This window comes from Podarcis muralis, chromosome 3 (assembly GCF_964188315.1).
Source record: "Podarcis muralis chromosome 3, rPodMur119.hap1.1, whole genome shotgun sequence".
NCBI lineage: Eukaryota > Metazoa > Chordata > Lepidosauria > Squamata > Lacertidae > Podarcis > Podarcis muralis.
In genome coordinates this window covers 99,829,397-99,845,683 of record NC_135657.1, presented here as the reverse complement: position 1 = coordinate 99,845,683, position 16,287 = coordinate 99,829,397, and the positions used below count along the sequence as shown (strand labels likewise).

Sequence of the window (16,287 nt, the reverse complement as noted above, 5' to 3'; positions counted from 1 at the left end):
GACTTAACATACAGAATAAGAGAACACAAAGAAAACGCTTTTAAAGAAGATTGGAAAACGTTTATTGAATATGTGGGAAATAATTGTGTTGGCAGCTGAAAATGCTGGCAGCATTAAGATAAATTCAACAGTGTAAACAAGTTTTGATGGATGCAATGATGGCATAGTTTTTGTAAAACACGCTGGGATTTATGATATGTTAAAATGAACCATGGAAAGAGAAGAAGGGAAACCATTGATATTTTAAGGATGTCAAATGAGTACGGTATTTTAAACTGTAAAACAGAAAACTTAATAAAATTATATACAAGAAAATAAAGGAATCCAACGGATGTGACCCAAGTCCACACCAGAGGAACCGAGGTGAGGCAGTTCATCCGTGTAGAAAACACGCAGAGGCGTCTAAACTCCATTCGGACGTTGGGCGCGGAAGCGAGCCCCACAGCATTCGATTTCATATTTATTTATTGAACTTATATACCTCCCTATACCCCGGAAAGTCTCAGGGCGGTTCACGGAGGCAGGGAGCACTTAGGGGTTGCAGACTGAGTTACACAGAGGCTTTTTTTTTTGAGCACCGGGTGGGCTCTGAGGAACTGAACTGGAGGGGGCGGGAAAGGGACGCGCGCCTCATGGGCCGCGGAGAAGCCAACTTGGCCAGGGCCGCCGGCGGCGGCGGTTCTTCTGGGTCGATGCTGAGCGGCGAGGGGCCGCCCGGTGGGCCGCTTCTCTCCCTGCCCGCCCGGGCGAAGGGAGGCTAGAGCGCCGGGCGGGCGGCCCCGCCCCTGGGCGAACCAGCGCCCGCGGGGCTCCGCTGTCGAAGGGCTGCCGTTGCCGCCGCCGCGATGGCCGGCGCGACGGCCGGCGCGAGAATCAGCGGCGCGCTGCTGCCCGAGCCGAGGCTGGAGGGAGCTGGCGACGAACAGGTGGGTCCAGAAAATTCCCTTCTTCCACACGGAGCGGCGTCCCGGCTCCCTCGCCTGGCCGGGACGCCCCGAGGGGATTGCTGCCTGCGCTTTCGTCCGTCCCTCGGGGAAAAAAACACCACGTCGAGGCAGGGAACACCGCGAAGTCTCACCATCAAGTGCTTTTACTTAATTTAACCCGGGGGCAAGACTTGTTTTTGTTTAACCCGTAAGCCGCCTGGAGTCCCGTCAGGGAGAAAGGCGGGCCTAATAATAATAATAATAATAATAATAATAATAATAATAATACAGTAATAGTAATTCCCCGCATCTCTTTCTTCAGAAAAATGTAGCTTCATGTGTCATTCTGAAGATCACGACCTCAAGCTTAAATTAAGCCAGAAGAAGTAATTGACTTTCTTGCTGGGTATTCAAAATGCTCTGAACCGCTCTGACATTTACGGATGAAGGTTAATAATAATAATAATAATAAAATTTCCCACATCTCTTTCTTCACAAAAACATAGCTTCACATGTCATTCTGAAGATCACAACTTCAAGGTTAAATTAAGCCAGCGGAGGTTATTGACTTTCTTGATCGGTATTCAAAATGCTCTGAACTACTCTGACATTTATGGATAAAGGGTAATAATAATAATATAATAATAATAATATAGTTTTTCTTCTCACTCAAAACGTGTAAGGAAAGAGCAGGAGTGGGGAAGCCTTTTTTACCATCAATGTGAACCAACTGATTTATGAAGTGGTAGCTAACCTATTGTGAAGGCTGCGTAAGGTTTTTCTGAGTATAGAGAGAAGTTTTAAGAATAAGAATGAACAAAACAAAAAGATCACACGGCGTGAAACTCCAGTTGAATTTAAAATACTGCATTCTGTAAATTAAATTAATTGCAAAATATTATAGATAGGTGCCTGTTTTAAAATTGTAAACCTTATTTGATTTTTTGGTTTAACATTGCAATACAAACAATATGCATCTACAGAATTGCCCATTCTTCTGTGATAAACCATCACACACCCATAATCCAAACCCCTGCAAACTTAGAGAAAAGTAAAGGTGAAGAAAAAGAAAAAGAAGAAGAAGAATGTGGGGCAAGGAGAGCGAGTGGCTTTTAAATGTCTTGCTTTCATTCAATGAGTAGGTGAGAGAATGTGAAGAAAAAGTCTTGCAGTACAAAACCTGCACGTTCCTTACAATGCGATCCTGTACATTTTACAGTACTCAGAATAAGCCTCACTGAGTTTATTGGGACAGATAAATGTGCATCAGACTGCAGCCTAAAATATGCTCTGGTTACTTCCAAATGAAGCGAATATTGAGCAAACAACTTAATATAAAAAGCATCACTCCTTGCAAAATGTACAATTTTTTCAAAAGATATTGTATTCAATTGTTTTCTTGCAAAAAAAAAAATTATTTGTTTACTTATTAACTTTACCCCACCTTTTAATTCAAAATAATCCTTAAAGCAAATTACAGTGGTACCTCGCAAGACGAATGCCTCGCAAGACGAAAAACGCGCAAGACGAAAGAGTTTTCCGTTTTTTGAGTCGTTCCGCAAGACGAATTTCCCTATGGGCTTGCTTCGCAAGACGAAATGTCTTGCGAGTTCTTGCGAGTTTGTTTCCTTTTTCTTAAAGCCGCTAAGCCGTTAATAGCCGCTAAGCCGTTAATAGCCGCTAAGCCGCTAATAGCCGTGCTTCGCAAGACGAAAAAACCGCAAGATGAAGAGACTCGTGGAACGGATTAATTTCGTCTTGCGAGGCACCACTGTACAGTTGTACCTTGGTTCTTGAACAGAATGCGTTCTGGGAGTCCATTTGACTTCCGGAACTGTTCGAAAACCAAGTCACGGCTTCCAATTGGCTGCAGAAACATTCAGCAGCCAATTGGAAGCCACGGAAGCCGTGCCGGACATTCAGCTTCCGAAAATCCTTCGAAAACCAGAACACTCACTTCTGGGTTTTGATCGTGCGGGAGCCGATTTGTTCGGGAGCCAAGGCATTTGAAATCCAAGGTACAACAGTAAAACTAACTCAGATACAATTATTTCTCCTCCCCCGACAACATTCCTCTTGGCTAGTACAGTATGTTTTCTCCACACCACCAATGGTCCTTCCCACTGTGTCCTGTTGCCTATTACTCCCTCCTGTTTTCACTGTTCAGAGACGGAAGGAGCTGGATACAGCAGGTGTGCTTCAATATTTATTTAGGACAATTCAATAGAAATAGGACAATTCTAGGAGTGTTGTGTGCAATGCAGTATTACTGAATGCATCAAGAGCATCATGTGATACTGAGGACATTCCTAGTTGCTTCCCAATTTATTTCTTATCAATAAAAAAAACTGCAAGCAAATTTTTATTCTAAAAGGGTGGCCCAGAGAAAAAAGTTTGAGAACCACTTAGTTAATCCATCAATAAGCCACTTTGTTCCTTAGAACAATGAAATAGATAAATAAAGACGAGGAAGGAATGGAACACTGGAAATTCTGTGGATTCCAACAAGTACTGTACATGCAAAGAGAATGGGAAATGGTTGGATTTTAGAAGGCTGGAAAGCATGAAACCGACTAATGCTCACAAGATAATTTCAGAGAGTTTGTCAAAATTTCCAGTGCTCATTTCTCATTGATTAGGCCAGCCTGTAGCTTTATCTCTGAGTCCCATGTTTTGTAGTTCTTTTTCATTCTTTTCAAACTCCTGCTGGTTCAATCCTGGTCCTTTCTGATAATGAAACAGCAACAACATGGGACTGGCAGATTTTGAAATCAGTAGCTCAAAATAACCCCGTCTATGTATAGTTCCTTGTTAACAATGTTTCAAAAAGACACAAACTAAATATATGCATTAGGGTTTGCAATTGCCACTATTTTCATTATTATTTTTTTTAAAACCCTGTTTGAAAACAGTGCTGCTTCTGTTCAGCAAGGGGTGGCACAGAAACGGGTGTGGCGAGATTAGTGACAGTAGGAGAGTCTGGTCTGGCAAATTTATTTTAAACATTTTCTTTACAAACAAAAAAGGGCAGACAAATTCCTTCTTATGGCTAGGAGCTGCAGTGCACAGTTGATCGCCATGGCAACCATATTTGTAGGCTCCTGATTAAAAGTGATTCAGACCTATAGTTTCTCTGTCAATTATTTTTTAGGTGAGCAGATACATTCTGTTGAGAGAGAGAGAGCAAGCAAGCGGTTGGAATCTATTCATAACTTTTTGAAATTTGATCGCCACTCTTTCTGTACTTGATCTTGGCCTGTCTTTTCGCCTTTTCAGCTCAGCAATGAAGACAAGCTTTCGGTGTGCAGCAAATTGTGCTATGGCATTGGAGGTGCTCCAAACCAGGCTGCTAGCAGTGCCACCTCTTTCTTTCTGCAAATCTTTCTCTTAGATATAGCAATGGTAAGTAGTTTTGTAAGCTCCAGGTACAAGTTAGAGAATGTCATCCTTGCCGGTGTCATGTGTGTCAACTTGGTATTCACGAGAGGTCTGGAGGATGGCAACACAAGTAGAGGCCTTTTCGGCAGTGACTCCCCATTTGCAGAATGTTCTCCCTAGGGAGGTTAGGCTGGTGCCTTCATTGTACATTTTTTGCACCCGGTAAAAATGTTCCTCTTTAACCAGACCTTTGGCTGATTGACATCCGATACCCTTTTAAAATGTGTTGCGGGGGATTATTGGATTGTTGTGATGGTGGTTTTAATTTTTATTATGTACTTTGTGTTTTTATATAGTGATTTTATCTTGTGAACCACCCTGATAACTGCGAGTATAGGGTGGTATTAAAAATAAAATAAAATAAAAATTAATAATATTGAGATAATTGAGCTTGTAAACATCTCTCTTTGCTCTTACACATCTCCAGTTAGGAAGATTTGTGGAAGCACTTGCTGAACTCGTTAGGAGTAAAAAGACTTACTAATGAGTGGGAGCCACCAAAGAATTGTTGAACGGGAGGAAAGGAGCATGAAGAATATTTGCCTCGCATCCCACAATATACTGATTGTTAGAGGGGGAGCCAAATCCCCACTTCCTCCCCCAAAATCATTTAGGTAGCAAAGTGATGGTGAACCAGCCTGTCTCCCTCTCTTCGACCCCCTGAATAGTCGCAGGATGCCATTTCTCTTCAGCCCAAACCAAACCTCCGGTAATCTGTTTAGGACTTTGGGTTGGTTCAGCATGCTCAGCTGGCATGGATCCCCCAAGCCATGTCTCCTGAGTGCAGTTGCACAAATATGTCTCGCAGCTTGTATATGGAATTGGATAATTCACGTACCTGTGTGCAGTTTTGTGGGTTTTTGTTTAACCCTTTCTATGGACCACTGCTCACCTAACAGCCACGTGGTGAAGGTTCATTTAAGATGTAAAGTTTAAAATGTAAAGTTCAAATCATTTGAAGTTGCGGCTGTCTCCACAGGAGAGCTTGATTCTACCCCCCAATGCCATTTCAGACCTTTGGACAAATTTGTGATTAAACGGTCAAATGAGTGATTGACATGTAAACTGCCGTCTATTCCTGGTTTTTTTCCCAGTTGCATGAGCCACATGATTACTGCATATACAGTCATACCTCGGGTTACGAACATGATCCATGCGGGAGGCACGTTCACAACCTGCAGCCTTCGCAACCCGCAGCACCGCATCTGCGCACGCGCATGATGCAATTTGGCGCTTCTGTGCATGTGCGAGCACCAAAACCCAGAAGTAACCCGTTCTGGTACTTCCAGGTTCGGTGTGGTCCACAAACCAAAAACGTGCAACCCGCAGCGTTCGTAACCCGAGGTATGATGCAGATGCAGTCAGAATTCAGCCTTATAGGAACACCTCTTGCACTGCTGTGAAAATGTTTGCATCAGTCCTCAAATGATGTGTAGTAGTAATTCTTAACAGTGCTATTATAATAGATTAGACTATCCTTTGAAGACCACCGTAATTGCATACATTATGTAGAAAACTTCCTGAAAGTCTTCTGGGTTGTGACACAATTTCTTTGAAGTGAAGCTGTACATTGGGGGTGGAGAAGAACTTTGAGTTGTAACTTCTTGCCTGACAGAATTTCAGTGACAGAACATTTATGACTCTATCACTGCCCAGTCACTAGCTAGTAATGCTTAAAAGTATTTGTCATTGTTTGTTCTGGAAAGGCCTAAATTAACCTCTTTATTTTGGGTGCCATTTCACAGACCACCTGAAAGCTGTCCATGAAGCACAGTTTATGGATCACTGTGCTATTTTGTTCATTATCAGCATACTGTAGTGCTAGCTTGCTATTCCTCACTGATGATGGAGAGTCATCTATTTGATGCCTTCAGTAGCAACCAGCATGTGGTGTTGTGTCCATGTTTATTTAATCTTCTATCTCACTTTTCTTAAAATATAATCAAGCTTCCATACAACTAGAATGATGCCAAAATATACAGTAAAACCAACTAGCAGTAGCACAAATGAAACCTCTAGCAACAAAATACAGTGATAGAATTCTTCCCTCATTTTATATAATGCATTGAAGTACATTTTTGGAGAGTTATTTTGTGCTCTCTGATTCTTGTAATGGTTACGCCTTTCTTAAGGTAGGTGTCCTTTTTTGTTTTTCAGATTACTCCATTTCATACTTCTTTGGTGCTTTTTATTGGCAAAACATGGGGGGCAGCAGCAGACCCTGTTGCTGGCTATCTTATTAGTAAAAGCAAACGGACCAAAATTGGCCTACTTATGCCTTGGTAAGCTGATTTTTGCTGATTGCTTATAATAACATATTTTCCTTTGTATTCTACATGCATGCCCGATCCCTAAGACGGTTGATTTTTATGAACATGTTATTGTAAAACCTATCCATTTTCCACATTTGCAAAAGGAAAAGTACACTGCATAGCAGCAATTGGTGGCCAGGTACTTGCCATCCTTGCTGAAGTTTGGCATTTGTCTACCTTTTACGCTGGCTATGCTCATTCTTATGAGCCTCTTGCAGAACAAACTAACTCTTGCACATCTCTTTTTGCCCCTGGGGAAACTGTATTAGTTCCACGTTCTTTTTTAAACAAGCTTGCGCAGACAGAAAGAGGTGCTAGCTTAAAACAAAACTATCCAGTTGTGGCCAATGGAAAGGGAAGGAAAAAATAAAAAATGTTTTCTTTCTACATTTCAGACTGAGAATAAGTTAGAAAATGGACTTGTAGATTAAACTCAAAAACCTCCACATTTGCCTTGCATAGAGCAAAGCATATATGGCCAAGAGACCCTTTGTGGGTAAGGGTGATGGCTTGCCAAAATAGATGTGTCCAGTAGTTTATCTCTGCTTAGACAAATTCACCAGAGCCAAGAGCATGTTAAATATATGAGGCCCTGACAGGAAACAGATGCTGCAACATTGATACTCTTCTAGCTTACTCAAGGTTTGGAATGGGATAAGGGGGGAATTTCTTCTTTTCCTGGTAAACTACCTTCACATTTGTAGGAAGCTTTTCTAGTGCTGGATTGTATTAAATATTATATTAAATTGTATTAAAACCATGGCTTTAACTATACGGACCTCTGTTGGCAAGGTGATGTCTCTGCTTTTTAAGATGCTGTCTAGAGTTGTCATTGCTTTTCTCCCAAGAAGCAGGCGTCTTTTAATTTTGTGACTGCTGTCACCATCTGCAGTGATCATGGAGCCCAAGAAAGTAAAATCTCTCACTGCCTCCATTTCTTCCCCTTCTATTTGACAGGAGGTGATGGGCCCAGTGGCCATGATCTTCGTTTTTTTGATGTTGAGCTTCAGACCATATTTTGCGCTCTCCTCTTTCACCCTCATGAAAAGGTTCTTTAATTCCTCCTCACTTTCTGCCATCAAGGTTGTGTCACCTGCATATCTGAGGTTGTTGATATTTCTTCTGGAAATCTTAATTCCGGCTTGGAATTCATCCAGCCCAGCCTTTCGCATGATGAATTCTGCATATAAGTTAAATAAGCGAGGAGACAATATACAGCCTTGTCGTACTCCTTTCCCAATTTTGAACCAATCAGTTGTTCCATATCCAGTTCTAACTGTAGCTTCTTGTCCCACATAGAGATTTCTCAGGAGACAGATGAGGTGATCAGGCACTCCCATTTCTTTAAGAATTTGCCATAGTTTGCTGTGGTCGACACAGTCAAAGGCTTTTGCATAGTCAATGAAGCAGAAGTAGATGTCTTTCTGGAAGCGGTCTAGACTGGTTGAATCTGGTCCAAACCGGTTGGAACCGGTTGAAGTTGGTTTGAACCGCTCCAAGCTGGTTGGAACTGGTCCAGACTGGTTTGAACCGGTCCAGGCCGGTTTCAGCCAGTCTAGACCGGTTGGAACCGGCCCAAGCTGGTTGGAACGGGTCTAGACCCGTTGAATCTGGTCTAGACCGGTTGGAACTGGTCCAAGCTGGTTGGAACCTCTCTAGACCGGTTGGAACCGGTTCAGACCAGTTTGAACCAGTCCAAGCTAGTTGGAACCTGTCCACCCCGGTTTGAACCGGTTTCAACCAGTTGAAGCCAGTTTCAGCTGGACTAGACTGGTTGGAACCGGTCCAAGCTGGGTGGAACGGGTCCAGACAGGTTTAAACTGGTTGAAGCCGGTTTCAGCCGGACTAAATCGGATGGAACCAGTCCAAGCTGGTTAGAACCGGTCTAGACTGGTTGGAACTGGTTCAGACCGGTTCAGACTGGTTGGAACCTGTCCAAGCTGGTTTGAACCGGTCCAAGCTGTTTGGAGCCGGTCTAGACTGGTTGGAACCGGTTCAGACCGGTTGGGATCGGTTGAATCTGGTCCAAACCAGTCTGGACCGGTTGAAGCAGGTTGGAACCGATATAGTCCGGTTGGAACCGGTCCAAGCTGGTTGGACCAGGTCTAGACTGGTTGGAATCGGTCTTAACCGGTTTGAACATGTTAAAGCCTGTTTGAACCGGGCCAAGCTTCGTGGAACCAGTCTAGACCAGTTGGAACCGGTTTGAATCGGTTGAAGCCGGTTGAAACCGGTCCAGACCGGTTGGAACCGGTCCAGACTGGTTTAAACTGATTGAAGCCAGTTTCAGCCGGACTAGACTGGTTGGAACCGGTCCAGACTGATTGGAACTGGTCTAGACCAGTTGGAACTGGTTCAGACCGGTTTGAACTGGTTGAAGCTGGTTGGAACTGGTCTAGACCGGTTGGAACCTGTCCAGACCGGTTGGAACCAGTCCAGACAGGTTTAAACTGGTTGAAGCCAGTTTGAGCCGGACTAGACTGGTTGGAACCGGTCCAAGCTGGTTAGAACCGGTCTAGACTGGTTGGAACCGGTTCAGACTGGTTGGAACCTGTACAAGCTGGTGTGAATCTGTCCAAGCTCTTTGGAACCGGTCCAGACTGGTTGGAACTGGTTGAAGCCGGTTTCAGCCAGTCTAGGCTGGTTGGAACCGGTCCAAGCTGGTTGGAACCAGTCTAGACCGGTTAAATCTGGCGCAAACCAGTCGGAACCGGTTGAAGCCAGTTTGAACCGGTTCAGACCGGTTGGAACCAGTTGAAGCCTGTTTCAGCCAGTCTAGACCGGTTAGAACTGGTACAAGCTGGTTGGAACCGGTCTAGACCGGTTAAATCTGGTGCAAACCAGTCGGAACGGGTTGAGGCCGGTTTGAACGTGTCCAAGAAGGTTGGAACCTGTTGAAGCCGGTTTGAACCGGTCCAAGCCGGTTGGATCTGGTACAGACTGGTAGGAACCGGTCCAAGCCAGTTTTAGCTGGACTAGACCAGTTGGAACCGGTCCAAGCTGGTTGGAACCAGTCTACACCGGTTTGAACCGGTTCAGACCGGTTTGAACCGGTCTAGACCGGTTAGAACCGGTTGAGACCGGTTTGAACCAGTTGAAGCTGGTTTGAACCGGTCTAGACCGGTTGGAACGGGTCCAAACCGATTAGAACCAGTTGAAGCTGGTTTCAGCCAGTCTAGACCAGTTTGGAACCGGTCCAAGCTGGTTGTGACCTTCCTAGACCAGGTGGAACTTGCCCAGACCGGTTTGAGCCGGATGAAGCCAGTTTGAACTGGTCCAAGCTGGTTGGAACAGGTCAAGACTGGTTGGAACCGGTCTTAACTGGTTTGAACCTGTTAAAGCCTGTTTGAAGCTGGTTTCAGCCGGTCCAGACCGGTTGGAACCGGTTGAAGCTGGTTTGAACTGGTCTAAACCGGTTGGAACCAGTCCAGACCGGTTTGAACCGGTTGAAGCCGATTTGAACCGGTCTAGACCTGTTGGAACCGGTTTGAACCGGTTGAAGCCGGTTTCAGCCAGTCTAGACCGGTTGGAATTGGTCCAAGCTGGTTGGAACCGGTCTAGACCGGTTGGAACTGGTTGAAGCTGGTTTCATCCAGTATAGATCTGTTGGAACTGGTCCATGCTGGTTGTAATCTTACTAGACCAGGTGGAATTTGCCCAGACCGGTTGGAACCGGTTAAAGCCGGTTTCAACCAGTCCAGACCGGTTTAAACTGGTTGAAGCCAGTTTCAGCCGGACTAGACCCGTTGGAATGGGTCCAAGCTGGTTGGAACCGGTTCAGACCAGTTGGAAGTGTTCCAGACCGGTTTGAACCAGTTGAAGCCGGTTTCAGCCAGTCTAGACCGGTTGGAACTGGTCCAAGCTGGTTGGAACCGTTCTAGACCGGTTGGAACCGGTTGAAGCTGGTTTCATCCAGTCTAGATCCGTTGATTACAACCAGTCTAGATCCGTCCATGCTGGTTGTAATCTTTCTAGACCAGGTGGAACTTGCCCAGACTGGTTGGAACCGGTTGAAGCCGGTTTCAACCAGTCCAGACCGGTTTAAACTGGTTGAAGCCAGTTTCAGCCGGACTAGACCCGTTGGAACCGGTCCAAGCTGGTTGGAACCGGTTCAGACCAGTTGGAACCGGTTCAGACCGGTTTGAACCGATAAAGACCTATATCTGTTTACTCATAGACAAGCCCCATTGAGTTCAATGGGACTTACTCCTGTTTAGGACTGCAACTTTAATTTAGTACTGCTGTTTGCATGATCAGTGTTGATTTGGTATTGGTAGGTTGTTGTTGTTGTTGCATAATCTTATATTGGATTATTTGTTTTATGTGTTGTTTGTTTTAAATCACCAGATAAATGTTGCATCTTATTCCTAAATATAACTTGCATCCAAATAGCTAGTGGTATTTTTCTATGCGCCCACCTGAGAGGTGCTGGAACTGAGTTCCAGCTGGAAAAAAAAGCTCTGCAAAAATAGCACAAGAAATGTGACCAAAGCAAGGAAGTTCAGTCAATGCCGTGTAAAATGAGTACGGCATGACTGTGAGCCCTCAGCAGATGCCACTCATGCTGATCCTTGATGCTGGCCCTTGTCTTAAGGTATTTAACCTGGGCAGACTGGCTCTTCTACTGGAAATGAGAATTGAGCATCCCACAAAGTTCTGGCCTTTTTACACCTGACCTGGAAGGGCAGGGCCTGAGGCAGCTGAGGTGTTCTTGGGGAGGGAGTTGTTGCTCTTGTTGCTGCTTTTTTTGGTATCTTTTGCTGTGATTTATGTGGAAATTGTTCAGTTTGGTTTTGTATTTTGTATTTTTGTATTTACTATTGATGGCTACTTTTGTCACGTTGTAGTTATGTATTTTTTCATGATGTAAGCTGCCGTGAGCATGGCTTGAACTGTGGAAATTATGTATTTCTGTAAAATACATGGCCTTCCCTCTGAATTGCTGGGCTAGCAAATCTAGAATGGGATACAGTAATGCTGTGTTGTCACACTTAAAAAGGTAAAGGTACCCCTGCCCGTACGGGCCAGTCTTGACAGACTCTAGGGTTGTGCGCCCATCTCACTCAAGAGGCCGAGGGCCAGCGCTGTCTGGAGACACTTCCGGGTCACGTGGCCAGCGTGACATCGCTGCTCTGGCGAGCCAGAGCCGCACACGGAAACGCCGTTTACCTTCCCGCCAGTAAGCGGTCCCTATTTATCTACTTGCACCCGGGGGTGCTTTCGAACTGCTAGGTTGGCAGGCGCTGGGACCGAACAACGGGAGCGCACCCCGCCGCGGGGATTCGAACCGCCGACCTTTCGATCGGCAAGCCCTAGGCGCTGAGGCTTTTACCCACAGCGCCACCCGCGTCCCTATTGTCACACTTAGTTGTGGTGAATTAATGATCCACCCTGACCTAACCTCAGTGCCCTGCTCCACATCATGGCTGCTTTCCTTGCAGTCCATCATGCCAGCCTCTAACAATGCCTTTGTATCCCTTACAACAGAATGGAAGAGCTATTATACTGAATTAGTGCATTCCACCTCTTTCCTCCCCCTCGCCAATCCCCTGCTGCAAATCATCAGCTGACATACCCAGTCCCATTCATGTAATGTATAAGAAAATACTGTGCAGATAGCACTCTTCTGAAAGGATTAATCTGTGTTGTCTGTTCGTTTCAGGGTTTTGTTAATAGTGTCGGTGGTCATCTAATTACATTGTGTAGCGGCTGCTTTACAAGTACACTGGAGAATTCTGCTGTAGTTAGAGGTCACACTCTGCGGAATTAATTGCATCTGCCCATCACTTGCACATAACAAAGCTAGAATATACTAGATTCTGTCTCCCAGCTTTACACAAGCCTTGAATGACATGCAGCTTATCAGCCCTGAGTGTCACTTTACCCGTTGCCTTTAGAACCATGTTTACTATTGAAGGGCTGGTCTGTGTTTCCTCGGAGTCATTGCCATTTAAATAAATGACAGCTGAATCGCTTCCAGCATCGTAAAACACAGGGATGACTAAAGAGGGACCGTATTTAGGTGACAGTGATAGAGAGGCTTTCGTCTCTTATACGGCTGTTCATCTACATTAATAGATAATAGAGCAATAGTGAGCCCTTCCTGTGTCTTAAGCAGAGTGAGGTAGTAGTAGTAAAAATAATCATATTGTTTATTAAGCCACTAAATTTGTTAGATGCTGTGTAAAATATATGTAAAGAAATAATAATAACCGTGCCCATAGAGAATATTAAAAAAATTAGACAAGTGAGATGGTGCAGACAATACAGTATTGAATTTGAACCGGACAGATTTTATCCCCTTTTTAGTTTTGCTTTTTAACAATCAAAATGGTTCATAGATATGTTTGGCATTCACCATATTGTTTTTATTCCAGGTTACTGGGTACTACACCTTTCCTTATTGTGTCCTACTTCTTCCTGTGGTACTGCCCAAGCGTTATAGAAGCAAAAGATGTATGGTATATGGCTTTCTTCTGCCTTTTCCAGGCATTGAGTACAGTAAGTTGATCAATACTGACACCCTTTTCCTCTGCAATTAGACGCTTCTGGACATCGCATCCGTCGGATCACAATTATTTCTAATATAGAACGAGACAACTATTTGGTCATATAGGCTAGGAAGTGAGGAACTGCACCTCTGCAGTGTAACTTGATTAATTTAGAAAGTACAGAGGGATTTCAGCAGGCCAGTTAATGAAAGCTGCTGTACATCATATTTTAATGTAGATCTGCTACCACATCGCAAAGGCTTTTTTGCATATCTTGGAAAGATACAAACAGTACTCTAGATCCTATTGCATCAGTGAGACAACATTCGTGAAATAATATGTCACAAAGACAAAGAAATATTTGCTGGGAGCCACCAGTGATTGTTTGGCTTTCTTAGTTAACATATAAGCATATATGCCTGAGGTTCAGTACAGCTGTTAAATTCTGTTAAATTCTCATGCCTTTATACTGTAACAATGGGCTTTTAGAAGTAAGAGATGAGTTTGTGTTTCTTTATTCATCTGAGATATTTACTCAGTTGCCTTGCTATAAATCTGTTTGGAAGTAGGTCAACAAACAACAATGCCCTCCATTAGAGTGACTTTTTGTTGTTCTTTTAGGATGAAGGTGCACTCCACCCTCGCGAAATGTTATTCATCGCACAGTACAAATATGCCTCACAGCTTATTATACTTTCTGTACCCATATTTGTGCTCAATTGTACTCATTTCCTTAATGCCTCCATAGAACCTATTCAGGCTTTGGAAACGTTGTACTTTCACAAGGGGGTGCCACAGCCTGTCTGCTATCTAAGAGGACTCTGGGATATTGCTCTGGGCCTTTTAATCTCAGCAGTTAACACTTCTGCCAATCCTGAAGCTTCCTTCTTTGATCCCTTCGTGGGGGGCGGGGGGGGGGGAATCTGCTGGAACAGAAAAGTCATCCGGGGTAAAATATTCATCTTTACAGAAAAGAATTAAGAAGAAGAAACTTCCTCATACCCTTTTGCCAGGCAATGTGTGGGCATTTTCGGATATATGCCAACAGCACCCCTGTATTTATCTCATCATTTTTGTGCATGCTTGATCGGGATAGAAAGGGGAAGGCCAATTTTTCATTTGAATGGGTACTTAGTTCTAGCTAGTGCAGGTTTTCTATTAGCATTATAGACATAAGAAATGCAGAACATTCTTCTAGTTCATTTTTGAAAAAAATGCCCTTAATTTTTCTGAACAGTAATGTTGTCGTTTTTTTACCATAAATGCTTGCTTCAAATATTAAAAGTTTTAAATCAAGGATGAGCAGTGGAGCTTTCCTGGTAGGTTATATCCTGTGTTTAGGAGACCTCTGTCAACACACCTGGGATCTGTGCTTCCTGCAGAGCAGCATTTCAGGAAATTCTAGAGCAGGGGTAGCTAACCCATTTTTGGTCTAAGGGCTGCATTCACCTTTTGCCAACTCCTCTTTTTTGCAAGGGGGGGGGGGAATATATGCTTTTGAAGCGTGTGGCCAACCCATACTCTGCCACACAAAGCATCAGCTGAGCCATGCAGAACAGCTGGGGGGGTATCTTTCTGTCCCCACTTACAAAATGATTCCCTTGAGGACCAGGGTGGGGGTGATCTACCTCCCCATCAGTGCACTTGACTGTGCACAGTGCGCTGTGTCTATTTATTTACCTTGCCACGGTTGGGAAAGGAAAAGATAGGTATAAAAAGGAGAATTCCTGGATGTCCAGACCCAGGTCTGGGGCAAGTACTCTTTGGTGAGAGTACTCTTTGGTGTGATTTAAAATCACAAAACATGCAGCAAGGTAAAGCATGGAAATACAGGCCATTATACCTTTAAAATATGCCCTTCTCAGTTCCTTCCAAATTTTCCCACTTCCCTTAGAATAGAAAAATACCATCCGTTGGTAAGTTAACATGGTTTACTTACAAACTCTTCAAAGGTCAGAATCATGTGCTTTTCCATACAGCATTCAGAAAACACAGGCAGTAAAGACTTAGGTTAGTTCCAATGTGGTGGAAGTTCCTAAATAATTTGTATAGATACACAAAGATGGCTTTGTAGGAACCAAGCTCAGACCTCTTTACACACCAGAGTTCGCATGGTAGACTGAGGGAACAATAGACTAGACTTCCTTTCTGCCAAAGTAGGGTGTATGTGACCTAGCTAAGCCTGGCAGGACAGCTTATTCTGGCACTAACCCTTTCGTGCATTAATTACACTTAAGAATTTTGGTTATATGAGGCTGATTATCCTACAGCCACAACCGTCAAAACGAGTGAGGTCTTTGGGGACCAGAAAAAAATTGTCGGGGAGTTGAGCGAAAAAACCCCTGCCTCCAAGGATGGCTAAGGCTCTTTTTACTTCCTTTTTGAGCTATTGCACATTTGAAGGTTGGAGGAGAAAGGTACAGCATGCCTCATAAGGAGCAGGATTACTGGCCCAACTACATAGCAAGCCTTCTGGTTACGATGAAAAGCAGCATGCTAAAGTGATACATTTTTCCAGTGCTTTTTTTCTCTTAAAAAAATGTTTAGGGGTACTCTCATTTTCCTACTCATATTGAAATACTACCCCTCAACGAAGCCAAACTTAGAGTCACAAAATGTTTAGGGGTATGCGTGCCCCTGCGTCCCCCCAGAAAAAAGCACTGCATTTTCCTAACGTGTGTGTGTGTACTTTCGTTACAGCTATTCCATGTACCATATACAGCTCTCGTCATGTTTTTGAGCGCAGACCAGAAGGAACGAGATTCAGCAACGGCATACCGTGAGTCTTACTGAGAATGCTGCATGTAGCATGCTGCTCTGGAGACTCCCCTCCCCCCAAACATATTGGGGGAGCTGTGGCAAAGGGGTGGAGACTAGTATTGAAAAACAGAAAAGCTCAGTTCTCTTGTGTTGCCAAACTATGGGTTGGTGTTTTGTAAGCAAGCCTCAGAATTGCATGATTCCCCATCCCCTTCCTTCCTGTCCTTCCACACCGATTCTCTCCCTGCCTCAATGTTTCAGGCAAACCACAGTTGCTACTATTATATCCAAATTAGCAAATTCCTTTAACACTTGCCTTCCAAATTAGAACTGGAAGTCACGGTTTGGAGCTGGTTTCAG

At 44.1% G+C, this 16,287-nt stretch overlaps 1 protein-coding gene across 3 annotated transcripts in view; it reads left to right on the top strand.

Annotated features, from left to right (window-relative positions):
- The first annotated feature begins 416 nt into the window (after positions 1-416).
- MFSD2B (MFSD2 lysolipid transporter B, sphingolipid) overlaps positions 417-16,287 on the top strand; it is a 30,378-nt gene continuing 14,507 nt past the window's right edge. Inside the window, exons 1-5 of one of the 3 annotated variants that reach the window (XM_028722355.2) lie at positions 417-926; positions 4,203-4,328; positions 6,522-6,646; positions 13,054-13,177; positions 15,868-15,946. In XM_028722355.2, coding sequence (XP_028578188.2) covers positions 846-926; positions 4,203-4,328; positions 6,522-6,646; positions 13,054-13,177; positions 15,868-15,946 — 535 coding nt within the window. In that variant the 5' untranslated portion in view covers positions 417-845. The remainder of the gene's footprint in view (positions 927-4,202; positions 4,329-6,521; positions 6,647-13,053; positions 13,178-15,867; positions 15,947-16,287) is intronic. The other 2 variants (XM_028722357.2, XM_028722354.2) reach the window with 2 other exon arrangements.